The 26,661-nt window shown below is 38.6% G+C and overlaps 1 protein-coding gene across 8 annotated transcripts in view; it reads left to right on the top strand.

The window, feature by feature from the left end:
• The first annotated feature begins 228 nt into the window (after positions 1 to 228).
• The window catches only part of THUMPD2 (THUMP domain containing 2), a 55,606-nt gene continuing 29,173 nt past the window's right edge, over positions 229 to 26,661 (top strand). For all 8 annotated transcript variants that reach the window (XR_004326252.1, XR_004326251.1, XR_004326250.1 and 5 more), the window contains exons 1-8: positions 229 to 370; positions 7,520 to 7,655; positions 9,039 to 9,436; positions 10,289 to 10,366; positions 12,702 to 12,754; positions 17,807 to 17,894; positions 24,977 to 25,048; positions 25,538 to 25,652. Coding sequence is in view for 4 of the 8 variants with exons in the window: in XM_032497387.1 (XP_032353278.1) it covers positions 245 to 370; positions 7,520 to 7,655; positions 9,039 to 9,436; positions 10,289 to 10,366; positions 12,702 to 12,754; positions 17,807 to 17,894; positions 24,977 to 25,048; positions 25,538 to 25,652 (1,066 nt within the window). In the remaining 4 variants the exon portion in view is untranslated. The remainder of the gene's footprint in view (positions 371 to 7,519; positions 7,656 to 9,038; positions 9,437 to 10,288; positions 10,367 to 12,701; positions 12,755 to 17,806; positions 17,895 to 24,976; positions 25,049 to 25,537; positions 25,653 to 26,661) is intronic.

The raw sequence follows: 26,661 nt of genomic DNA, 5'->3' as shown, positions 1-26,661 counted from the left end.
TCATACATCCTAATTGTATCCCTTCCACCCGTGATTCTAAATAATTCTAGATGCCTAATCAAGGAGGTCTCAAGCAGTTAACCAAGAAGACCCACAGCCACAGGGGCCGACCCTCCCTCCCGGAACCTTCATGCCCTGGCAGCCTACGGCGACACCCTGCCCTCCGGCCCCTGCGGGCCGCCTCCGGGATCGCGGGAACGAGCGGCGCGCGCGCCCGCCCGCGGCCACGTGACCCCGGGCCGCCATGGCGGCGGTGCTCGGAGGACCCCGCTCCGATCCTCCGGCGGGCGCCCGCTTCTTCTGCACGGCGGGCCGCGGCCTGGAGCCCTTCCTGACGAGGGAGGTGCGGGCGCGGCTGGCGGCCACGCAGGTGAGTCGTCCTCGCTGCGATCCCGGGCGGGGAGGCGGGCGGCCCTGCTCCCGCCTCTGCGGGTGCTCCCTCCCCGCCCGGGTGCGTCTCAGACCCGGGAAGGCGACGCGAACCCCGCACCCTCGACCCCGAAGCCACTGAGGCGACGCCGCGGCCCTCGGAGTTCTGCCGGCAGGACCTTCAATTACTGCCGGAAAGAACCGCCAGTCGTTTTTCCCTACACCTCTGTTACCGCCTGTCTGTCACGGCCCAAGTGGTTTTTTTTCTTTTTTAAGTGGGGTTCACGCGAGTTACTTCCTAGACTCTTTAAAGGAAGGTATTTGATCGTGCCTATAATTAGAATTAGACCTGTCGGAGTTAGCATCCTTTCTCCATCCTTTAAATGCAAATACGATCTTCGTGTTCAGCTACTTTTGTCAGTTTCCTGCCAGTGATTGTATTTATCTCATAGGGTTGTCGGGAGGATTAAATGGTATAGTGTATGTAAAGTGCACCTCACACACGTAGTAAATGGTAGCTAGAAAAATAATATGCTCTTGGAGGCCTCAGAGTCCAGCTTATGGAGAAAGTTTCAACAGTTGCTGGTTAATTTCAATGAAATGAAGGTTTTAACCATCAGTTTAGGTTTTAGGACATGCTGAGCTGGTTTCTTGAAAGCAGAGGGAAAAGATGTCCTAGAAAAAGTCTCCACTATCTAGATGGGGTTTATATGACAGTGTGAATGATATGTTTTTGGAAAAATGAAAGCTTATTGAAAGAAATTGACCACTCCACTCCCACAGCTCCTACAGTGTTGAAAGCCTAGGAAAGGAGTTCCTGTGAAGAGGGTGCGGAGAGAGGAGCGTAGAGGGGGTCATTAAGAATGGTATCAAACTTACTAAGATTACCTGCCATTTGTGGTTTTGGTCACAGAATTTAATACAATGTTGAATGTAACTAATCTAAAAAAGCAACAGTATACTAATAACTGCTGACATGGATTAAGCGTTTAATGTGTCCAGAACACTAATTTTCACAACAACCCTGTGTTATGAGGTAGGCTCCACATTTAACAGAAACAGAAAATGGTGCAAAGGTAAGTCCAATAAATTACTCAAGTCATGGAACCAGAAAAGGGCAGAGCTGGGATTCAAACCCAAGCTGGCTGTGAAATCAGGCATGAGTGTATTATCATGTTCAACCCAGGCAGGTTGGCACCTGGGTCCAGTTCCTTAACCACTATGTGGCCGTGGCATCGTGCCACACAGATTTTTTTTAAATGTTAATATAGAGTTCTTGGTATGAAAAATAGAAGGCTTGACCAAATCTGAGTATGTTGCATTATTGGAAAAAAGAAAGATGATCTCTGCTTGTTCTTAAGCTTGAAATCTTGAAAGACAAAATGAGGTGTTGGTGGGGACAATAAAAAAATACTCAATTAATCATAGGGGAAAACTTCTTGGCAATGAGAGAAATTAAGTGTCAAGAGATTTGGGGATTCCCACATTAAAGACTGTGTATGTTTGGAGGATAGTTATGCCTGGCCATGGGATCTGGACAAATAACCTCTGATATTCCATCCCAGTTTCACTAGTATAAACTCTCAAAGTTAAGACAATCCTGAAATAATAACGATAGGATCTAACATTTATTAAGCACTTAAAATGTGTCAGACACGTTATGATTTAATCCTCAAAAGAATCCTGTGTGATAGGTCATTTTTACCAACATTTAACAAAGAAATAAGGAGAAAACTGATGCTAAGTGGTGGGGCTGGGACTTATATCTGATTCTCTCTTGCTTGGAAGCCCATGTGCTTTACCACTATTCTAAATTACTGTGGGAACTGCCCCCCAGAACCCTGGATGTAGGTTATTTATGCATGTAGGCTTTCGAGTCAAAAGAAATATATTGCAATCTTAGATCATTCTTTAACAGATTTTTTAATTTGGACAATTTACTCAAATTCTGAGCCTCCCTTTCCGTGAATATAAAATAGAGATGTTAATAGCTACTTTAAAGGATGTATGGAATCCTTGAGGTAAAGATTCATAGCACATATAGCACAGTGTCTGGCAAATAGTAGGTGCTCAATAAATGTTCCCAAGAATGAGTTGCACAGAAATACTTAAAATCATTCTAGCAATGACAAGAGAGTCTGTTAGAAACTTTAGTTCACTTCAGGAAAATTAACATGGTAAAATCTGAATTTACAAAACAGATTAATTCAGAGTGATTGTTTACTTGTGCAGAGTAATCACTCTGTTCTAATCAGTAGTTTTCCAATTTAATAAACACAAGAATCCCCTCGGGAGCTTATTGAAAATGTGTATCTCTAGTTTCATCCTTCAAAAGCTTTTCTTTTAGAGGGGCTGCAGATAAGTTCAGGTGTTTGCATTTTAACTCACAAACTCTTTCCTCTCCTAGGTGGGGGACTCTGATGTAGGAGCTTCCTCCAATACACAGCTGATGATAGAAAATATTCTTCATATTGTCTAGCTTTTTATCATGGAGAATTTCAAACATGCACAAAAGCTGACATGATGAATCTCACGTACTCATCAACCAGCTGCAACAATGATTGAATTCTTCATCACCTTTCCCATCCCTCACTCCATTTTTTGAACCAAATCCCAGATATCACTTCATTTGTAAATATTTACTTTTATATCTATATATACCTGTATATCTATAATGTAAGGACTCTTATGATATATGTAGTATAATGTAAAAGAGATGATACATATAATGGCTCTCTTTAAAAAATATAAACCACCATATCATTATCACATCTAAAGATTAATAATTCCTTACCATCAAATATCTAGTCAGTGTTCAGATTTCAGTTTGTCTCATAAATGTCACTTTTGTTTTTAACTTTGTGTATTTGAATCAGGAGTCAAATAAGTTCCACGCATTGTGATTGGCTGATATTAAGTCTCTTATTTAAAAAAATTTAAGTCTCTTTTAATCTGTAGATTTCCACTTTATCTCTTTTTATTTTTCCCCCAAGCAGTTTGTTAAAGAAGCTGGGTTATTTGTCCCATAGTCTAAAGCAGGGGTTGACTATTTTTTTTTTTTTTTTTTGTAAAGGGCCAGATAATAAACATCTTAGGCACAAAGATGTTGGACAGCACTGCTAAAGTTTCTCCTGGTCTAGACATTGCCAGTTGTATCTCCATGGTGTAATTTGACATGTTCTTCCATCCTCTATATTTTCTGTAAATTGAAGTCCTATAAGTTGTACCTACCTCTTGGTCATAGTCAGGTTTTATTTTTTTTTTATCTTTCCCTTTTGGTGGTGTGGCAAGCTTCTCTATAGGTTCCTGGGTATTTTAAAATGTTTAATTTATAGCACATTAAGTAGACTATCTACTATAGTATGTAGTATATAGCACATAGTATAAAGAACACGGTAAAGAAATATACTGGGTAAAATTAAGCTTTGCTTTGTAATAATGTTTAATGTATTAAATACTGTTATTTATTATAACAATAAAGTAGGAACAGTAATTTTTAAGATGAAATTCGGTATAGTAGAGGTGTTCCTAATACCAGCTACTCGGGACTCCCTGTCAGTTGATTAACTGACCTTTAGAAACAAACCCACATAGCAAAGACTATTAACCCAGGTCCTGAGTAAGCCAGCCGTTTTTACTTTTTTGGTGAGGTCATGATGATAGAGGGTAGTGGGGCAGAGACAAGCAGACAGTCAAGTTACTTCATTTAACAGGGTGATTACATAAGGGTGTTATTGGGGTTTGGGGGTTTTTGTTTGTTTTGGTTTGGTTTTTTTTTGTTTTTTTTTTTTGAAGAGTCTACATTCCTTGTGGATTGGATACTGGTTTTAAGATTAAGTGAAACATATTTTTAAATTACTTCTAAAATGAACTCCAAGAAGCTCACACACCACCTCAGCTCTTCACTTAGCACTTTAAAATTAAGTCTGAAATGAAATGGCATCTGTAAAATTAGAACTTTCATATCTCTATTACTGTACATTACGTTGTTGCCTGGGCTTAAGCTTTTCATCTTTGTGTTAGACTTGAATCCCTGAATTTTAAAAGAAAGGCAAAAATGCTAACTTTTGAGATATGCTAGCAGATAACAGAGCTTTTACTTTAATAAAGGCTGTTATTTCATCTTTTGAAGTGTTAGACATAAAACCAGCTGGTTTTAGACACTTTGTTATGATTTAATTCCAAATGGGAAAAACAGATTGTATATATAAATAAATTTTCAAGTAGCAAATCCTAAGATGAAATATTCTAAAATGCCAGCATTCTCCCTAAGTTTTGTAATTGAATATGATCAGTTACAAGCAATAAACTGAAGAAAACGAGTAACAGTAGCTTTGACAGTGTTTGAAATCATAAATACCAAAATTCATTTTCTACTAATTTAAGATATAATACTTTTTATCTTCACAAAGGGTGAACAGTTAAAGTGCTTTCATAGATATGACTGAGTCTCACAATGGCTGTTTTACAGTTTCATAAAGCACTTCTGATCACGTGCTGATTACTTGCAAAAGGACTATAAGCCTAATGTTAATTTTTTAAATAAAAAGAATAATGTTGCTTTTGGTCTTGAGAATGTATTTAGCATTTTAATGCCTGAACACATATCAGTCTTATGATTGGACACCAGAAATAAATTAAAGCACATTTTAGGTCCTCTTAATCAGCTTGATTTTCAGTCAGGTTTTTTTTTTCCCCCTTTGCTCTCCATCTACTCCCAACCAAAAAAGATATTTTAGAGGAAGTTCTTTATAAACCATTTCCCTTGATATTCAAGTAAGTGAGAAAACATAAGATCTTTGTACAATTAAATAAATAATGTCTAGATCACTGACTACTTAGTTTAAAATCACTAGTCTAGATGTTTGCATCAGTTTGTTTGTAAGATTTGGACCTTAAAACCATACATTTTTCAGTAAAATAATTATTTCAGTTCCCCCAGACTCCTGACAAGGCATTTCATGTCTGTTAACTTGTTTTGTGATGGCTTAATAGCAGTTATATTTTTAGGTCAAGTAATATACAATCCAAACTTTAAAAAATTTACTTTTAAAAACTTTGTTTCCAAGTTCTAAGCATTCTGAGGTGTGTAATTTAATTTTGACTTCAGTGGGAAAATGTCACGTTTGTAGTGAGAAAGAAGTAAATTGTAGAAACCAGAAGTCCTTGTTTTACTTACTGCATTATCCCCTTAAATACTGATTCCTAAACATTCTTCTCATTCCCTACTTCCTCCATGTCTCTAGGTCAGCTACACTGCTGGTGCCTAAGTTATTTGGGTTTTATTTATATTTGTTTTTCCAGCTCTATTGACGTATAATTGACATATAACATTATGTAAGTATAAGATGATTTGACACATTTATACATTGCAAAATGATGACCACCATAGCATTCGTTAACACCTCCATCCCATCGTTTAATTACTATTACTTTTTTGTAGTGAGAACATTTAAGATCTCTTTTAGCAACTTTCAACTGTATAACACGGTATTATTAGCTGTAATTATCATGCTGTACGTCAGAACCCCAGAACCTGTTAATCTTATGACTGGAAGTTTTGGAGTTTTAATTGTTATCAACCTAGGGCTTCCTCCACAGAGATTCTTCATCAAGCTAGAGTGGTAACCTCAGAAATTACCATCCCAAAAGCTTAATTAGACCAGGTCAGATCAAAAATACAACAACACTTGGAGTTCAAGTTCCCAGTAAATGGGAGCTGCCTAAACACATGGGATACCCCAGATTCCCAGGCTGCCTCTGTCCTAGGAGATGACTTAGAACCATGTCTGTCAGCCCATGGCCACTGCTAGAAGAAGAATGCAAAGACCATCCACATCCATCCTGAGCTTGAGGGGTTGGGTTGACCCAAAAGGTTTAGGATTCCATTAGTATTGCACACCATTTCCAATACCTCATTCAGCTCTCTCTGAGCCAATGCTGTTTTCATTTTCCTTTCTTCCCTGACTTTTACCCCATCTCCATCCTGTTTCCAAAGCCTCTTTCTGTTTGATGCATGTTTCTTGCTTCTATCCATTTTCTGGTTCCACAGCCAAGTGTCTCATCATTTCTTCCTTGGTAATCTACTTCTCCCTCCAGCATCACATTCAACACTCAGCCCTTTGTGCCTCTTCCAAAGTAATTTTTTTCTGCCAGCTAATTTAGTGCTGCCAGAGTTTTCATCAAAAGTCTGTAATGGGCGACCATTACCGTCTGTGCTACTCCAGATTTCATGACCATTTATCAAGCTGGCCTGCACCGCACCACCCATCCACCTGACACTATCAATCAGCATAACACAGAGATGTTGCCATGCGGACCTACAGTTTCCTTCAGCAGGCTGTCTCTCCCACCTCTGCACTCTCCTCCTTTGTTCTTTCGTTAGAATCCCTCTTCCCAAATCTTACAGGATTCTTCCCCAAGACTTTTACTAATGATGACTTCCATAGTTAGTGCTGCTTCTTGTACCTACAACTTATCAGTGCATGTTTATGTTAACTTGTTAGTTTTCTTTTGGGTTCAATGCAAGTTATTGTCTTATACATTTTACATTTTAATTTGTATGTCAATGTGTGTCTATTGCATTATTATTCATCTTTAGGGTATATACTGTACTGTGTGCTTCCTTGTAGACCAGGTGTTTAATAAATACCTGCTGATGATGTTGACCTTGGGCCAGGCACCTAATTTGTCCTACCTATTATACCTTTCCTTTGCCAACTTTTCAGTAGTGTGTGAGGTTTGGTAATGTAATTACTGAGTATTTTATGTTCTGTTTTTCTAGTAGTGTGTGTGTGCACGTGTGTGTCTGCACACGTGCACACACACACTTTCCAAAAGAGAACATAGATATGATCTTGGTCACTGACTTTATGACTGCATGCAGATTATTGAACCTAAGCCTCAGTTTCCTAATCTGTGAAATGGGGAATGACAGAAGCTACCTTAGAGGGTTGTTATAAGGATGGAGGTGTGGGGATTGTGTCCAGAGTGCCTAGTACAATGTCTGACAAATAGAAGATACTTCAGCAATAGTCATTTTTATTATTGTTAATCTAGATGTTGTGTTTTAATTCATTTAGAAGGGGGAAAGAAATGATTCTTACTGTGACACTGGGTTACATTAATATTTAATTTTTTCTATCTCTAGGTTGAATATATTTCAGGGAAAGTGTTTTTCACCACTTGTTCTGACTTAAATATGCTGAAAAAACTAAAATCTGCAGAAAGATTATTTTTGCTGATTAAAAAGCAGTTACCACTTAATGTTTCTTCTGGAAGTAAAGGTACGGTGTATACCTATCACTTTTACCCACACCATATATTGTACTCCAGAGTTTCCTGCTTGATAATTAGTATGTAGCCATTTCACATTTCTAAGATTCATTCATACCTGTCAGTTCATTAATTAGGTATTTTTCTGTATTTCCTGCATATTATCACCTAGTTGTATCTCTTCTCTTTGCAATCTCCTGTCTGTTTTCTGAGATTTTATTGTCCCAAGTCACATTTCATCCTTGAGAATCGTGGTCAGACACCTTCTCTAGAGATATGTATGGTCAGTGCATTTATTTAGATTTAGGAGCATGTAATAACCCAAAATGCATTGATTTAATAAGTTGGTCAAAACTGTCACCTCGTAAATTTTAACTGATGAGTGATATAACTGGAAGAATACTGCATAGTAAAATTTCCTGTTGGGGTGACTCTAAATGTTTTGAATAAACTTAAACTCATTTATAAGGCATTAGAGCTAAAAGGGGCTTAAGAGTTTCCTGATCCCTCCCTAATTTTATAAATATGCTGCTAAAATAATTTAAAGATATTGATAAAAGCAACAAAAGAAGGATTAGATACAGCTGGATTAAACATTGTCTTAAACCTCATCTTGATTGCTGCTTGTGCACCAGAGAGCACGTAATCATAGCCTATAATAAACTGTGTCAAGGGCATACAAATGGCGAGAAATCAAGACAGTATTTAAAGCAAATACTAAGGTATTATACCATGGGGTCAATTTCATCCCAATATTTTGCACACTTTCATCTTCAGAGAACTACAGTAATTATCCTTGGGTCATCTTGACCGCCCTTGTTCATCAAAAAAAGAGTACACTTACCAAGCATGGCTGGCAGCCTGAGTTATGAATGGGTTGTGGATATCTGAAGTGTTACTTTATGGAAACTCGTTTTATCACCTGTGCTAATATTACATGGTCTAAAATAGTCCCAAGATTCAGTTGCTCTGTTTTTGAGCTCTGTGTTTTGCAATTTATTCTGTTTTTTAAATTTAATTTTTAAAATCAGCATTATTTCAGAGATCAGCACACACTCTAGGTCTATGAGTATGTTGAAGAGTTACATATGTTAACATAGGGACAAATGATCTTGGTAAAGTATGTACTATCTTTGGAAGAATTTTAAAAGTTTTGATGCTAAGTATGGAATATAAGAACAAAGTTTACTCTGTACAGTATTTATGTTAAATTATATAAATTCCGATGAAAGGGATGTCACTATGTAGCAATTTATCAGCACCAACCAACTGAGCTAACCAGCCAGCTTCTATGTAGCAATTTAATAAAACTTATTTTAAAGAAATAAAGGCAATGGGATTTCAGGGTGATGAATAGCTTCAACATAGGATAAACTGAGATTTTATTTATTTAGGAAAAATATTTAATGAAATGCAAAGACTTATAAATGACGATCCTGAAAGCTGGTTGAAAGCCATTTCAATTTGGAAAAATCTTGAACTTGATGCAAAAAAGGAAAAACTTTCTCAGAAAGATGCTAACCCACTAAAAAGAAAAATGGGAGAAAATGATGTCATCGTTGCTAAAAAGTTGAAAACAGAACAAATGCAAGAGATATGTGAGAATAAGGAATGCCAACTGGAAAAACAAATAGAAGAAGAAACACTGGAGCAAGGACATCGCATCACGAAGAGAGAAGAATTTCTAGAAGATCTTCAGAATGATGCAGTGGGCACTCGTACCCACAGCGACTTGACTTTCAGAGTCTCCTGTCGCTGCAGTGGCGCTATCGCGAAGACCTTTACTGCACAGGTATGCGCACCTCCCAAAGTGGGTTCCCGTTTTCTGAAAGAATTCATTACTCTCTAGATCTAAAATGACATGAAAACCTTTCACAGAGTACATAACCAGGTCCAGACAGACAACTGGGCCTAATCTCATATAATTTAGTCTCTTTAAAAATGCACTTTCCTTCTTAACTTTACCTCAAACGTTAAAGAGGAATAGTATGCCACTCTGGGTACAGACCTCCTTTTACTTTCTCCTTAAACATTTCCTCCAACTCATAGATATCCTTTACATTTGGAAATTCTAGGATTGTGGTCCTAAGCTTTTTGGCTTTCTCTTCAGTTCAGTTGTGTGTGTGTGGACTGGCTGCTCTGCTCCAGGTCCTGCAGGTGTGACCATCCCAGGACTAGACTGCCGATACACAGATGTACTCGAAGGGAGAGCGAACACCACACACAGACCCTTACAGGACAATAAAGGGCTTCAGTCTGGGTCCTTTGGGCAACCTTAAAATCATACAGACCCTGAAGTTTGGGCCTAATGCTACTGATCTCGTCGTTTTGAAACATATAGGATTGCAGTAGCTGAAATAGTTCATTTTTCAGCTTGCATCTGTTTCCTAAAATCCAGAATGACCATGTTGATCAGGCCATGGTCTGGTTATTTCACGTGTCTAAAGTGACAAGAATAGAGATTACACACAAGCAGACGTTAACGCGTTAGTGTAATATTTTAGTATCATAACCTTAAATTACCGTCAGATAGTCTGACTTGATTTTCCTACAGGCTACAGGCTGTTAGTTTTTGCTTACACTTAAACTTAAAATTTTCGTTTTTTTGTATTCTTAACTTTTCTATAACCTGCTGCTTTTCCAGGAGGTAGGAAGAGTATTTGGAATTGCTCTTATGAAACAGTTTGGATGGAAAGCAGATTTAAGGAATCCCAATTTAGAGGTAATGAATGTTCATTTTATTTTATATGCTTATAACCTAATTCTTTAAAGACAATGCCAACTATTCCTTTTTTTTTTTTAATTGAAATATAGTTGATGTAAAATACTACGTTTCAGGTGAACTACATACTGATTCGACATTTACATACATTACAAAATGATCGCCACAGTAAGTCCAGACCCGTCCTTCCCGTACAAAGGTGTTACAATATTATCGCCATGTCATCTACTCTTACTGTACTTCTAGAGTTTTAAAAATTATGTGTACAAGAATGCAGCAGTCTGTTTTCTCTTCTGCATTAGACTACTACAGATAATTTTGCTAGTAGTTTTCACTGTGAAAAATCTCTCATCCAAATAGGACTTTTGGAATAGAGTTGTTTAGTCACAGTTGAACTAAAAAACACTTATTATAAGGTTATAGAGATGTTTTGTTTAATCACAGTAACATATGACAGGTCTCTATAATAAGAAATTCTAGCTAATGGCAAAAAAAAAAAAAGGAAAACAAAAAAGCCGGCACAAAGCTCAATAGTGTGTTAATAGTGGCTTTGTTAGGGTGTGGGGTTATTTTTCTTTTCTTTTTCTCTATTTGCAAAATTAATTTAATGAGGTCACACAGTGTTTAATTGGAACAGAGTAAACATGCAGGGAAACAAATTTTAGCAATAAAAAAGTCTTCACTATTTTTTGAAAACCATCTCATAAATTCAACAGTTAGTCTAGTCATTTTTATGATTCATTCATTCATAAATTTATTGTTATAAAGCTCGGAGTAATGGCTGGCCAAATCAGAAGATTCTGTGTTGTTTTTCAATTTTGTTATTTGATATTTTTTGCTTTTAAAAAGTAGCACCTGGTGTATAGCCTTTATTTCTGCTATGGAAAATATTTTGACCCCAAGAATGTTTTGATGTAAGAGTGCCTTTCTTCACTGCCCCCTTTCCAGTTCTCCTTGCTTTCCTGGTTTCCTCCTTTCCCTCTCCCCCGACTCCATCTCACTGTCTCAGAATTATAGTTTTCTCATGGTTTAGTTCATAAATATATCTAATTTAATTCCTGTCACTCATTTATTACAATTAATAATAACTATTGGTAGAAATAATTAACACAAAATTGGCAACAATTCACACATAGTAAAATCTGTGTGACAGAAACTGACAGAAGAATCAAATCTTAACAAATTTTATTCTGCAAAATTAATAGAAAAAACTTTATAGTCAGAAAAGCTATTCCTGACATTTGATATATAAAAATATTAATATGTCATATCTTTAATATAAATTTTAAATAGAAGAGAATTAATCCCAATCAATAGATTTCCTAAAATGAATAATATACAAAATTGGGAAGTTTAACTTCAGTGATCAAGGGATTAAACTGACTAAATGGAGTTCATTCCAGATTACTCTTTTCTTAATAAAAATTTATCAATATTGTAATAATTCTGATGAAACTATATTAAAATAACTTTGGAGTGAAAGTATCAGGGATCAAATGTTCTCGAGGTCAAACAGCAGAGTTAGAATATTCCATAAACCTCATCAGGCTACAGAAATAAGATTCTTTTAAAATTTATATGAGCTACTAATTATAACTTGAGACATTTAAATCCTCATTATGACCTAACATGATGACTGCAGCTAACACTGCTGTATGATATATAGGAAAGTTGTTAAGAGAGTAAATCCTAAGAGTCCTTCTCATGAGGGAAAATTCTTTTCCTTTTTTCTTTTTATTGTGTCTATCTGAGAAGATGGATGTTAGTTGAACCTATTGTGGTGATCATTTCATAATATATGTAAATCAGACCATCATGCTGTGCATCATAAATTTAAACAGTGATGTATGTCAATTATTTCTCAGTAAGACTGCTCACCTAGAGATGGTAGGGAGGGAAAAGGTCACCCTTGCTACAGTATATTGGGCCTAAAGAATTTTTTCTGTCAACTGTGGCCTCAAGTCTTATTTGAGGTTAGAATCAGGGCACATTTAGATAGTCCTCTCTAACCTAAAATGTTGAAAAATCTGATTTAGTTAGGGTCATTCAGAGAATCTCTGGGAAGAAAGTTTATCTTGAGTTCCTTCACAATTCTCAATATAACTCAATATAACCAAACTGATCTCTGAATTTTTCTATGATGTGTGCTTAAAATTCACTTTGCCTCTGCTCAAGAAAAGATATTATGGAATATTTTCCCAGAAATGACAAATAAGACCTTGGAATCTCTCATTAAAATATAGATTATATAGGTTCAAAATGGAAGCTTTCAAACTGTCAATAATTCGGTCGTGTGTTTCCTGTTCCATTCTAACTTCTATGTTTGTTTTTTCAGGTCTTTATACATCTAAGTGACATTTACTCTGTGGTGGGAATTCCCTTGTTCAGGTAGATATTGTATTCTTAGCTTCAGATTTGTCCCTAGGAGAGTTTGTAAAATTAAGAACTTTATGCTTATATTTCTAGTATGAAACATTGATATGTCAGAGGGGGCTAAAGGCATTTGAGTTCTTTGCTTGAGCCAGTCAAGTGTTTTCATGGAGGCTAGTGGATCTGACTTGATCTGACTAGGTAGAGCTGTGAAAGATTTGATCACAGCAGTCCACTGATTACATGATTCATACTGAAAATTATAACTAATTATTTCTGTTACTAAATGATTTTCACAGGCCCACATTTAAGTTAATAATTTTAGTCTGTTGGTATCTTGGAGTTCTGATTAAAATAGAAAATACAGCCCAATTCTTAAAATTCACCTTGAACATTTTTCAAATTTTATTGCAATTATTCTTTTTTTTTTTTTTTTTTTTTTGGTGGGAGAGAGTGATTCCAGTTTTTAAAATATTCTTCAGGTTTTTTCTTTAGTCATGTTGGGTACTATGTAATAATAAACGCAAACGATTCATTTCCTTATTCAGAAATACTTATTGAATGCTTATTGTCCAACTAGTACTTTTCTAGATGCTTTGGGAGGAAAGAGCTGGTTGGATGGAAATAATGATTTTCAGTTTCTTGGCAGGATGTAAATGTTGGCATCTTGAAAACATTTTATACGCATAGCCCTGTTTACATAGTATAAAGAGATTTAGATACCCTTTTTCTAGGTGATTCTAGGCATGGAATGTTTTTTAAGAAAAATCATAGAAGTCCCATGGGAATACCCCATGTACCCTAAGCTCTCATTGAGGCATGTGTAAGCCTCAATCAGGATGTAAAGAAAGAATGCTTAAGTTCACTGTAATAGCTTTATCAAACAGCAAGCTGTAGCAGTTGATCAGCACACTGCTAAGAACATGGTTGATGTTCAAGTTCTTGCTGTATGCTAGTTATACAGTAGCTCCACTAGCCTCTGGATTACGAAAATCATGAGCTAAATAATATTTCTTGTCACCTTAACAGACATGAGGTCATCACCTGCCTCAATGCCCTATTGGTTTCCCTTGGCCGCTACCCACCCAAACTCCCTATAAACTCTCCCAGAGCAAACCTAACCCACTGTTTCACACCTACACCTAAAAGGTGTCCAGGGCCTCCTACTCCAGTGCCTTTTGAAGTCCTAGGCCCTAACCCTGCAGAATATTTGTAAAACTCTTTGATTTTTTTTTTAAACAATTTTGCCTACTTGGGTTTTTTAAATTTCATAGTAGTTGACAGGAAAGGTGGGGAAAACTGAAAGATGGCCACATTTCAACCTAGTATAGTTATTGATGGTCATCAAGACAAGGGTAAGTAAGACTAGTAAAACAGTTAAATAGGAAATATATTTTTAGAAGGATTCATAAAGCAGCTAAATAGTCTTTAACACTTTGGTCCAGAAAAGGGTGAGCTTAATTATCTAGAATATTGGTTTATGAGGAACATTTCATCCCCAGCAGTGCTGATGGAGGTAGCATGAATGTATTTATATTTTTAGTACCAAATGAAAGAACTCATTTTTAATTTGTAATTATATATAACATACTAAATTTTATGCTTTTGTTATTAAGTTTCTATATGTTTTTAAACAGAGTACAATTTTATTTAATGCTTGCTAGACATCCTCAAGAAGTCATGCTTATGGCACCTCTGGTAACATACCTAAAAGCTTGACAAATAAAACGTGCGTGTCTGAAAGTTAAGGCTCAGGCCCTGAATGGGCAGTGGCTGAAAATAAGATTACATTAGATGCTCTGTGATTAGTCAGTTTGACTACCTCAGCGAAGGAGGAAGCAGTCATGATACGTGTTGGCTAAAAAGAACAATTGGCCGGTGTGTGAGGAACAGGGGGTGTATGAAGACTTGAACAACAGACAGAAGTGCACGGAAGGCATGACATGGAGGTCAGGAGCTGCAGCCTGGTGACCCTGACGAGAGAGGAAAGTCAGAAGTGGTGGAAGGGAGTGTGGAAGCAGCCACAGAGTGTGAGGGATACAAAAAAATGTACATCTTAGTAGTCCCTAAAGACGTTTGGATGGAGCTCTTCCTTCTCTGAGTAAAGAAGCATTTGGGTACCAGTAGCTCCTTAGGCATTAACTGTGTCCGCTGTGCCACGCCGCGCACATTGTATGGCACAGGATGGCACGGGGGTAAGGACCTGAGACTTCAAGTCTGCCTTCTCCACAGAAGAACTCTGCAAGGGTCGAGCGTGTGATCACATCCCTCTGCTATAAAATTAAGGAAAGAGTAGTGTGTACTTCACAGCTTTTGTGGTTCGGATTAAATGAGACAGCACAGGGGAAAACGAGATTACTGTTTTTAGGATTCAGTATGGGTTGAATAGATTTCAACCATTTTACTTTTTCAACAGACCAGCAACTAGGAAAGGAATGGGAGAAGCATTTACCAGAGTAAGATTAATTCATTCTATTGATTTCAGTTGAAACAGATAGTAAGTACTTACTCTGGATATCTAACATTGTGCTAGAGATCTGATATTCAAAGATGAGTAAAATGGTTATTGAGTACAAAGGATGCAGTCCAGTGGTGGAACAGCTATGTGATCAGTGCTTGACTAGAGTTAGAAAAGAGGACCCAACTGATGGAGGACAGGTAAGCAAAAGAACAGAGAGGAGTTCACTTAATGCATCACTTAAATGGAGAATAACAGGTAAGTGGACAAGAGGAGAAGATCTTACCAGCAAGGAACTGCATGTGCAGAGGCAGGGGGGTGGAGGGGGCTTGAGGTACACGGAGGACAGCGCGTAGTTTCAGCATAGATGGGACAGGGAGAGTAGGAGAAAATGAGACTGGATGATTAGGAACCGTTCACCGAGTATCTTGTAAGCCGTGTTAAACAACTTGGATTTCTTTCTAGAAGCAGTAAGAATTTGAAGCAGACGAGTGATAATTTTAGATTTGTGATTTTAAAAAATTACCAGGAAAATGATATTTTAAAGTGGAAGGGAAATAAAAAGGAAAGGTGGGGGGAGGTGGTTAAATTCTTACAGTAGTTCAGGCAGTGAAAGCTGAAGAACTGAACTAAGGCAAAAGGGGGGGGGGGGGGGCAACGCAATAGAGGCCATGAACTCCAGAAAAAGTTAAGGAGCCTAGAATGACTTCCAGATGTCTGATCTGGGCAACTAAGAGACACTGGTCAGTCACTGAGATACAGAATGCGGGGAAAGGAAGTAGTGTGTGTTCAGTGGAAGATGCCCAGGTGGATACTTAAAGTTACAGCCCTGGGGTTCAGGTGACAAAAGTCTAGGCTGGAGATGTAGATTCAGACCCAATACATAGATGGTAAGTGGCCTAAGAAAAAGAAGAAATGTATTGAGGTATGAACTACAAGGAAAGGAGAGTGTGCTTAGTTGATATCTGCAAGTTTTGCAGTGCTTAAATAACCTCCAAGTAAAAGGTGTCCAAACACACACTTGAAGACAAAGATCTGGGACTCAGGTGACACGTCTAGGCTAGAGATTTGGATGAGAATGTCTTCAACTTGGTGATGGATGGCATGTAAGAGACTGAAGAAGAAATGCATAAATGGAAAAGAGAATCAAAAACCACATTTTTTTTGTATTATGGTAACATCCAGCTAAACTCTGATTAAGCATATTAGCCAGATCCTATGAAAGTAGAGAATTATTTTTATTTCTATGGAGTTTATTTCTGAATACTTCCTTCCTTTGAATAATTTTATGATACTGATATAACGGGGCCCTTTTGTTGAAGTGATAGCAGATTGGTTTTGCCCAAGTTTAAACAAAGTAAGAATGCGTTCACTTTTGTCACATATTAATAGAGTTGGCTCCCATAAAATAAAACCTGTTAGTAGAAATATGTGCATAATGGTCAAAACTTCCAAAGGTTCTGCATAAATCCCTGATGCTTAGAAAAGCGCTTTGTGATATATGTGGACAAAGAAAGTTTTCCAGACTGTTTCTCTCCTGTGTGTGTGTGTATCTAGGGTGAAAATAATCTCTCAATCTGGGTTTTAATGTGTTCTGTAGTAAGATACTGATCCAAATATTTTATAGTCTTTCTGCCTGCAAAGTTTATATCCCCAATTCCAAATCTATGGATATAGTACAATTTACAATGCGAATTTTTATTTCCTGAGAAACCTTAAAAAAAAAAAAGAAAGATGAGAAAGAAAATGATGAAAGGAAATAAGGTTTGGAAAACACTATGGCTTTGTGTCATGTTAGTGGAAGAGCCCCCTCAGTGGGTTTGGAACAAGCCTACCCCCAAAACAACCAAGCACTAATTCTTAAAATCAGACCTTCACATCTTAGCAACAGATTTTATAAATGAAATAGAAAAGTGCATTGAAATGTCCAAGGCAATGCTTGTTCACTGCATTAGAAACATAGAAATAATATTTTGAAAATTTCTATGAAATCTGGAAACACTGATAGTGGCAGTGATGAGGCAGAGGACAAAGTATGAAGTGATACTTAATGGAGACCAGTGAACTCACTGGGGAGTTGTCTGCCCCAGCCCTGCAGTCAGTACGTTATTTTAGGTAGTGCAACGTCATGCTTCATCCCATCTTTTGAGAAAGATGCAAATGAGCAAAAAGCAAACTTACAAAAGGGACTTTATAGAAAACATATTTTGAGGGTTAGCATCCGTTCAGCCCTGCTCACCGAACAGCATTCCTGGGAAGACTCCAGATCAATGGGCAAGGTCTGCTCCCCATGGGAAGTCAGCAAAGTGTGTGAACACTTCAGAGAGATTTCCCCCATGTGATTACATTTTTATAAGTTAAACACATAAGGGCTTAAATTTCAGTTGTCTAAATATTTTACCTTTCTGAAATATCACACTGGCTGGTTAGATATGGTGCCAGTTAGAAAAAGTAATTGTGTAATAAATGTTAAGTACTCTCTAACTTGGGGAATACTTTAGTGTGTGTTGTCTGAACATGTAAAGATGATTTACTGATATGAACAGGTTAATTATTTTTGTTTATATTATTTTCTTTAACATACAGTAACATTGGGTGTTCTTGACCTTTAGGGTTCCTTTAGCCAGCAGAGCTTACATCAAGACAGCAGGGCTGAGATCTACCACAGCCTGGGCAATGGCCTCTCTCGCGGAAATTAAGGTACAGAAGATGTTTTCGTTCTTATCAACAGAAAAGCAAGGTCCGTTCCATAATTAACTCACACAGTCTCTTACTGATGGACATCTTGGTTGCTTTCTTTTCTTTTTTCTTTAGCCCTTTTTTTTCTTTTCTTCTTTTCATTTTTTTCTTGCCATTACATTTATGAACTGCAGTGATATGTTTTTATATATCGCTGAACTTCTGAGAGTATTTTGGCCATGAAAAAGCTGAGTCAAAAGATCGCTACATTTTATTACTTCTCATTTTTTTTGTCACCATCATGTGGCCTGTACAACCTCTTCTTCTTAAACTTCAAGTTTTTCCTCTGTGACCAAGATCTTGATCAATTTTTGTAAATGCCCCATGGACATAAGAAAATAATTTTATTTTCTAGTCAAGAAATGGCCTCTGTATCTTTACTTAACTATTTTACTATCTGCTCAGTTCTGAAAGTGGTATTTTGAAACTTACTATGTTATCACATTTTTTAAAAGATTTTTCATTTTTATTAGTCGTCCCCTCATTTAGCTGCTGGGTAGTTTGGTATATATATCTGACCGTTACTGCTTCATCCTGAATTGTGCCTTTTTATTGTTATGTAAAATTTTTGTTGTCTTGGTTTGTGAATCTAAACTTAAATTTCACCACATCTTATTAACATTTTCACTCTTCTTTCTCTTTGCATTTTCCTTTGTAGTACTTCTTGGCACTACTTTATTTTCAGGTTTGCTTTCAGTGGGTTCTTTGTTTTACAAACACAGAGCTCTGTTTTTAACCCACTCTGCTGGCCTCTGTCTTTCAATGAAAGAATTCAGTATTGTGGCCAACATTCCTGCTTGTATTCCTCCTGTTTCACTCTGTTTATAATTCTTACAGTTTACTCTTTATTTTTGTTAGTTTGATCAAGTTATTTCATTGTTGTCACTGAGGTTGGAGATTTTACTTTGCATTCTGTTCTATGAATGGTTCCCTCCCCCAGCTCTCCTTAAACACATAGGACTCTTCTCTTACTTTAAAACAAGACATCAACTCTTTTCTCTGCCAAGACACAGTTTTCACCACCAAGACACTCTAATCGTCCCCCTCTGTCTCCTCTCCCCTATCCTAAGATGAGACTTTAGGGTACTTTTTTCTCTTTTCCTGCCCCCACCTTTACTCCTCCCTTCAATGAGACCAACTCCCAACTACTCGATTGAACTAAATTATTTATTATGTATCAGAATTTCCCTTAAAGTAAATCCTTTTGTTTCAAAAGTTATTATACAAGGCTCAGTGGTTGAGTGTGTGCTTAGCATGCAAGAGGTCCTGGGTTCAATCCCCAGTTCCTTCATTAAAAATAAATAAGTAAATAAATGAATAAACCTAATTATCTACCCCCCTCCCCAACAAACAAACAAGAGATCTTGTCACAAAAGTTCTTGTCCAGCACCTACACTACACAGCCTGTCCTTAGTCACTAAGATACAGTGTGTCACACACTTTCTGTGTAAACACGCAGAGGTGCAGTGTGAGGGGCATGGCACCTGCCTTTGTCCTTCACTTTGTCTTTCTCCCTTTGAAGGTCTTCGCTCTGGTTTATTTGTTGCTTGGTTAGTCTTTTCTTAGGTACTTTCCTCAGATGTGGTGTTTGAACAATATACTGTCAGCTTCCTCCACATGCTCAGATGTCCTCCTCTCATCCTGGGGACGCCCACCTTGACTAGACGCCAGGTTCCCGGCTTGCGGTCCTTCTCTCTCAGCAGTCTGTAGGCGCTGTTCCGCTGTCTGTTAGCTCCGGTGTCACAGGTGCGCAGTTGGTGCCAGGATGACTTTTCTTTTCCTTTATACCTTGTTCTTCCTGCTTGTAAGCTGGTGGGGGTTTCCTCTTGACTCCTCTGAAGTTCAGGAATTAGTACCAGGATATACTTATGTAAGTGTCTTTTCTACTCAGCCCAGAACTTGGTGAGTGGACCACCTGAGTTCTGATCCTGGCTCTGCCACTTACTGGCTGGGAAACATGAGGTAAGATACTTAACATCTCTCTGCCTCAGTTTCTCATTTGCAAGATGAAAATAATAATTTCATAGAGTCATGTGAGGACTAGGTGAATTAGCATTTCTCAGGTAGTTAGAGCAGTGCCTAGCGTACAGAGAGTGTGTAAGTGGTAACTTCTGCCTAGTAATGTTGGGGAGAGGGAAGTTCCCCCTCCACCCTTCAGTTCTTCTGGCTGATCTAATAATTAAACTGACATAAAACAGATTACCAGGAGAAAAAAATCAAGTTTCATTCGTATGCATGGAAGTCTTATAGAAATGGGACCCCTGAAGTGACCAAAGCAAGCTATTTATATATTATCTTTAGACGAAGAAACAATTATTAGTGAAGATTTAATGAAACAAGGGGGCTTGTGCTGTGGTAGCAGACTAGTGACAAAGTAACAGTGTTTTTTCATACAACTTTCTTAGCCCTGAATTCCCTAACTGTGTTGATAAGGATGCTTTCTATCCTGGTAGAGAGGGGACACCTTCACATGGGAGATTTATTTTCTGATTTCAGGAGGAAAGAAGGGGGTCAGAGTGCCTTTTTTAAAAATATCTTTTCTCTTTTACTGGCTGTTTCTCAAGTCACTTTAATTCAAAATAATCAATGTGTCATTGAGGCATATTATGGGGCAGCCTTCCCTGGACCCCAAGAGTAATAATGATTATAGTTATTATGATTATTATATATTATTATAGAATATATAATAATTACAAAAATCATGTTTTCCCTCCAGCTTAGGCACTCTTTCATCCATTATTTATTTAGTTATTATTTCCTTAACTATTTTGCTTTAGTGACTTTAACCTTAAACTGCTTCCTTTTTTCTGCTTCTAGGATTCCTGTTACAAACACGTTGAGCTTCCCGGATCTCCCCTCCAAGTCGCTTATCCTTTCTCACATGGTTTCCGTCTCATTATATTTTGGCTCTGCACTTTGAGTTATTCTTGGACATTATCTTCCAGCCTATAACAAGAGTCATAGAGATGTGCTCTGCTTTATTTATTGAAACCTTTAGCTTTAAAATCATAGGGGTTTTTTAGTTTGAGAAGTTGTGTGTGTGTGTGCGCGCGCGCGCGCGCGCTTTATGTGATGTCTCTAGAAGCTCTTACCTTTTTTCAGATGCTTATCTGTCTCCTCCAGTAGTTCTATTCACCAGACATGTGTTCTGTTTGTTCTGCCCGTGTTCTCTCTAGCTGCTGAGGGACCTCCTCCCTTTAGATGTGCCGTTGTTCTTCTTTGTTGGCTCAGTGGGGCTCAAGCGTGGGACAGTAAGGTATTTAAATGGCCAGAATCCTGTAAGTGGTAAAAGGCAGGTGGATGTCTGGCACCCCTGGGCTTGGTAGTGTAAGGAGACTCTCAGCCGTGCTGGGACCCCCTGTTCACTGGTCTCGCTGCAGGTCCACAGGTCTGGGAAGGCCAGATTCTTCCCTGGCTCCAGTGATCCTGCCTTCTGGGCTCCAGTGATGGTCTCTGATCACTCACCCAGCCCAAGGCGAGGAAGCCTCACACCGGCTCCTTCTGGGACCTCAGCAGAGCCCAGGGCTTCTCTTAGTGCCAGGTCCCTCTAGTTCTGAGCATCACTTGGCTCAGAAGAAGTAAATAGCTTGGAGTTGAGAGAAAAAGCAAAGAACTACTTCCACATCACCATGTTCCCAGAATCTATGATTTTCTGTTTTGTTTGATTTAAATCTTTAGGTCCAGTTTCTTTTAATAAGGAGAAGGGGGTATGATTACAATTCATTTTTTCCCAAACTGCCAGTGATTTCACCAGTGTGTATTTACACATAAATTTATTTACCCACCCACAAATTTGAAATGTTACTTTTACCTTGATGTAGACATACATTTTTCAGAAAAGTAGAAAGTAAATGATTGGAAAAGAATCCACAGATAATACTCAATAAAATTTCCTTTACTGTCAGTTTGCCCTGCAAGGACCTAGAGTAAAAACTGTTTCTCTAAACGTGACTGCCAACAAAGAGGGTCCATTAAAGCAGGTAAGACGTAGCACAGCAGAGTGTTTTTGCAGAGGGGACGCAGCGATGACCCACAGTGTAAGTCATCCCTGTGTCCAGCCTTGACCCAGGCCCCTCTTTGGAGCTCGGTACCCAGAGCGGCACACAAGCAGCTCGACCTTGGGGAGGCCGGTGCCTCAAAAAATGAAAGTTAAGCCATGGGGACGTCAGATACATTTCATGTGTACTGTAAACCATTCTCCCTCCTACATGTCATAACAAGTAAGGATAATCAAGTTAGTTATTATTTTAAGCAGATGGAAACACGTCTCTACTTCTGCCTGGTACCCAAATGTCATGGCTTGGAAAGGTCCTACAGTAAAATAAAGAGACTGAAAGATACTTGAGGTCAGACTACCTCATTGAACAGGGACCTTGGGGGAGAAAGAGCACAGGGTCTGGTACATTTTAAGATCTTAATAAAAATTAGTCCTGATACCACTATTAATTTTAAACAAAACTACCATTTACATCTTCATTCTTTTTGTGACTTTCTGCCCCTTCCTGGGGGATCCATATGATTCCCACCTTAGAATTTAGCACCCAGGGAAAGTCTGTCCCTTTCCTGAAGGACATTTTGTTTCTTTCCCCCAGGTACCCCCTGGCTCTGGCTGAAACCTGGCTGTCACTGAGCGCTCGGCCTCCTCTGTAGACAGACCAAGGGACCCCTGGGCCTGGAGGTGGGGTAGGTGTCCGCCTTGCCCCCCACTGCCCCTCCTGCCCCACATCTCTCACTCCCTTAGAGGCACTCGCTGTCAGATTGCCCCGGTCATATGCAGATCTCTTCCTGTCATTTCTGTAATAGCATAGACCTGTATTCCTGTCAGAACTCTTTATGATCTCAGTGTCCACTGTAGTCTGGACACTGTGTAGTCTGTGTGGTCTGATCCCTTAATGTCTTGGCTTCCCTGCCTCTGATGACCTGCCTCAGTTACATCCCAGACCTTATCATCCCCAGAAGGGTATACCTTCCAGAAAATCTCAGTTTCAAGAATCCTGCTCTTAACCTCTTTCTCTTTCCCATCCACTTCCTCTTGTTTCCTGACACGATTCTTTAACCCTATGGGACCTCTAGTCATTTGACTCTCCTCACCACCTGTCCTCAGTCTTCTTTCACAGTTTAAACTTTATGTTCTATCATTCCAGTCATTTCCTTGCTGGTGCTTTTCATTCTCCTGCTTCCTGTTTGACTTAAATGTTAGAATCAGAAGAGGACTTTAACACGCTCTCCTCACCAAGTCTACCAGCGTATTGGAACCTGCGCCCACATCCACCGCCTTGTCAGCATTGTAATAAATGAGCTATCCTCGTCTCCAGCACCGGAGTCCAGGCTTCCGTTCCCTCTTGCCTACTTCAGGGCATTTTCCCCTACTGGGTTATTCCCATCAGCATGTACACATGCTGTAATAGACTGCAACTTAAAGAAATATAACCCTCTCCTGAGCCCGCATGCTCCATCGGCTACCGCCCCTTCTCTGCTTCCCTTCACAGGAAGACCTGTAGCTCGCTGTGAGTATTTGGTGTCTGCTTCTCCTCTTCCCACTCTCTCTTGTGCCCACTTCCATCAGGGCTTCATCACCAACACTCTGCTGAAGATGTTCACCTTTCTAACCTGTTCACACTTGGACTCCAGTATCACTCCTTCTTGAAGTGGATGTGTCCACTTTGTTGTGGGAGCCCCTCCCTAGGTTCCACTGCCGCGTCAGGGCGTGCTGCTGGCCATATGCATTGCTGCGTCGTCACTGACCAAACATCTGTTCCTAGATCACCAGTGTCCAACCCATAGACTTTTCTTTTTTAACTTCTCTCGCCTCCTAGATGGCTCATCCAGTTCTGATGCTTTAAATACTATTCATAAACTGGACAACAACCACTGTTCCTGATTTACATCTAAATTTGTATCTGTAGCCTGAACCTCTCCTCTGAACTCGATGCTTATGTCCAATGACTCACTTGACATCCATGCTTGGTCTAAGAGGTATCTCAAAATTAACATGTCAAGGACTATATACTCTTGTCTCCTGTGTAGCTTTTCCTCCCCAACACTTCACAGCTCAGTAACAGGTAGCTCGTCTTCCCGACGCTCAGGTCAGAACCGTCAGTCACTTCAGACCTTTCAATCTTTAACATTCCACATCCAACCCATCCTGTTGGTTCCACCTTTAAAATAGACACAGAATCCAACTACTTCTCACTGCATGCACCAGTAGCACTCTTTATTCAAGCCACCATCACTTCCACCTGGATTCCCTAACTAGCCTCCTTGTAACACTCTTAACCCCTCTGTGGTCCACTTTCAACAGAGCAGCCAGAATGATCCCTTTGAAATGTAATGTCATGTTACACCTCTGCTCAAAACCTTCCAATAGTTCCCATCCGTCAGAACAGAACCAGAATCCTTATAACACCTACAGGATCTGATGTGATTTGACCCCCCCCCCCCCAGATGGGAGAGTTACTAGTTTTTTCTCCAAATTTCCTGTTCTCCTCCCAGCTACAGATAGGATGACACCTTCCTGGCTCCTTCAAATTGTGTGTGTCATGTGACTGACCTGCCAGTTAAATGTTGGGGGAAGTGTGTTGTATGTCACCTCCAGATGGCACCTCTCAGAGCCAGTGCATCATCTGACATGTTTTCCTTCCCTCTGCCACACTGATGGCACTGCTCTACATGGTGACCACTTTGTCACTGGCTTCCAGAGTGAGGAGCAGAAGCAGCCCCAGGTGTGATGCTGTGGGCATGTGTCCTGAGCTACATGGTGCTTTAACCCTGAGGACTTGGGGGCTGTTACTCCTTGCCTGGCCACCTCTCTGATGTAATCGCCACCTTGCCCCCTCACTCACTGTGCTTTGGCCACACTGGTCTCCTTCCTGATCTTTGTGCTGCCAGGCATGCACCTGCTCTAGGGCTTTAACTACCTAAAATGTAATAAAGTGTAAAAAGGAATCTTTACTCTGAAATACTGATTCCTCAAGCTTTAGATTTCTTTTGTAACACCTATTATAATAGGTTTAATAATATCAAATCAATATTTCTGTCTGTAGGCTGGTGCATTTGTTTTAGATCCAATGTGTGGACTTGGAACAATACTTTTGGAAGCTGCTAAAGAATGGCCAGTAAGTTCCGAAGTTTGGTAAACCAAGCAGTGTAGTTATTTTAATCAGTGTGCGTGTGTTACTTACAGGTAGACTTTCTGTTTGGGGATTAATTTTTAATTACATGGGTTGCTATTTACTGTAGTCAGAATGGATTATGATAAAGGGTTAACTAAATTGCTATGCTACTTCTTTAAGTACTGTGATAAATTTAGGAACATATGACAGAATTCCAGTAATTAGTCATGCCCTAGATTATACAGATCCCTAAATTCCTTAGACATCTGTAATTGTAAAATACTAACAGATTTTACATTTTTAACAAAAACTTTTGTTTTTTGCTACTGAATATCATTTTAAAGAAATATTCTAAATTTGTTTTAACATAAATTAACAAATTAATCTATTAATTTCATTTTCATCATCTGAGAAAATGCAAGTTGATTTTCTTGACTCTAAAATGTCTGATGGGTTTATTTATTCTTATAATACGAATTTCTTTTCTCGTAGGATGTGTATTATGTGGGTGCTGATGTCAGTGACTCACAGCTACTAGGTGCGTGTGACAATCTGAAAGCTGCAGGCCTTAAGGATAAAATTGAGTTGATTAAAGCCTCTGTTATAGGTAAGATATTAAAAATGCAAACATTTGGAATAATGAACATATGTAAATACACTTTAAATCATAATATAAAACAAGATTCACTTCCCATATATGAAGGTTGAATTCTTTATACCATGTGATATATCTATGGGCCCAATACTCAGGTTACTTTGAATATTACAATTGTAACTTTTTTATTTTTCAAAAAATTCAATCAGGAACAATATTTATGTAGTTTCCCTAAGCATTTAAGTAAAAGCATGCCTTTTTAAGATATGTTTGTTGCATCTGAACCATTTCTCGTATCATAACCAGAGATCACTTAATACAGGCATAAAATAAAGAGAACAATATAATAATAATAAAGCTCTCTGGATTTCTTTCAATAAACTATATGAAATGTTTTGAGTCATCTTACCTTCTCCTCACCTTTGTTCCTCAGTATTCTTATGATGTATGAAGGCGAGGTACCCAGCCACCCCAGTTTGCTAAACCAGTACTAATTTCATTACTAAACCTGGGGGAGTCTGGGGCAAACCCGGACAGCCAGTCACCCTGTGAGGTAGAGGGACACCATTACCCCCAGTTCACTAATGAGGAATCTGCAAACATGATGAGGAATCAAGTCTCTGGAGCCCAAAATAATATTTCCCTAAGAGCCATGGGACTTAGACTGTTTTAGAAAAGGCTCACATTCCTTCTTTCTCTCCCTAAGTACACCTTTCTCCCTTAAAAGTAACCACCCTTAATTCCCAGCCAAGAAAACTGTATTCCCTTGTCAGAGCGAGAAGAAGTAATAGGTAAGTCCCAGTACTGGACCTGTAATCTAAAGGAACAGAATATTGTTTAAAAATTTTTCATTATAGTGGAAAAGTAGCAGAGATGAGTTATCAACAAGAAAAAAATACTCGGATAACTTTTGTATAAGTGCATTAATAAAGCAGCCTCTAAGAAAAGATTGTCTTATTGACTGAGATCTCGTTTGCTGCCAGTAACTCTTTCCAGACTTCCTGTCAAGGTTTCTAACAGA

The sequence above is a fragment of the Camelus ferus genome, chromosome 15, assembly GCF_009834535.1.
Source record: "Camelus ferus isolate YT-003-E chromosome 15, BCGSAC_Cfer_1.0, whole genome shotgun sequence".
In the NCBI taxonomy this organism is placed as follows: Eukaryota; Metazoa; Chordata; class Mammalia; order Artiodactyla; family Camelidae; genus Camelus; species Camelus ferus.
The sequence above is the reverse complement of the archived record's forward strand: the minus strand, read 5'-3'. Positions and strand labels throughout refer to the sequence as shown.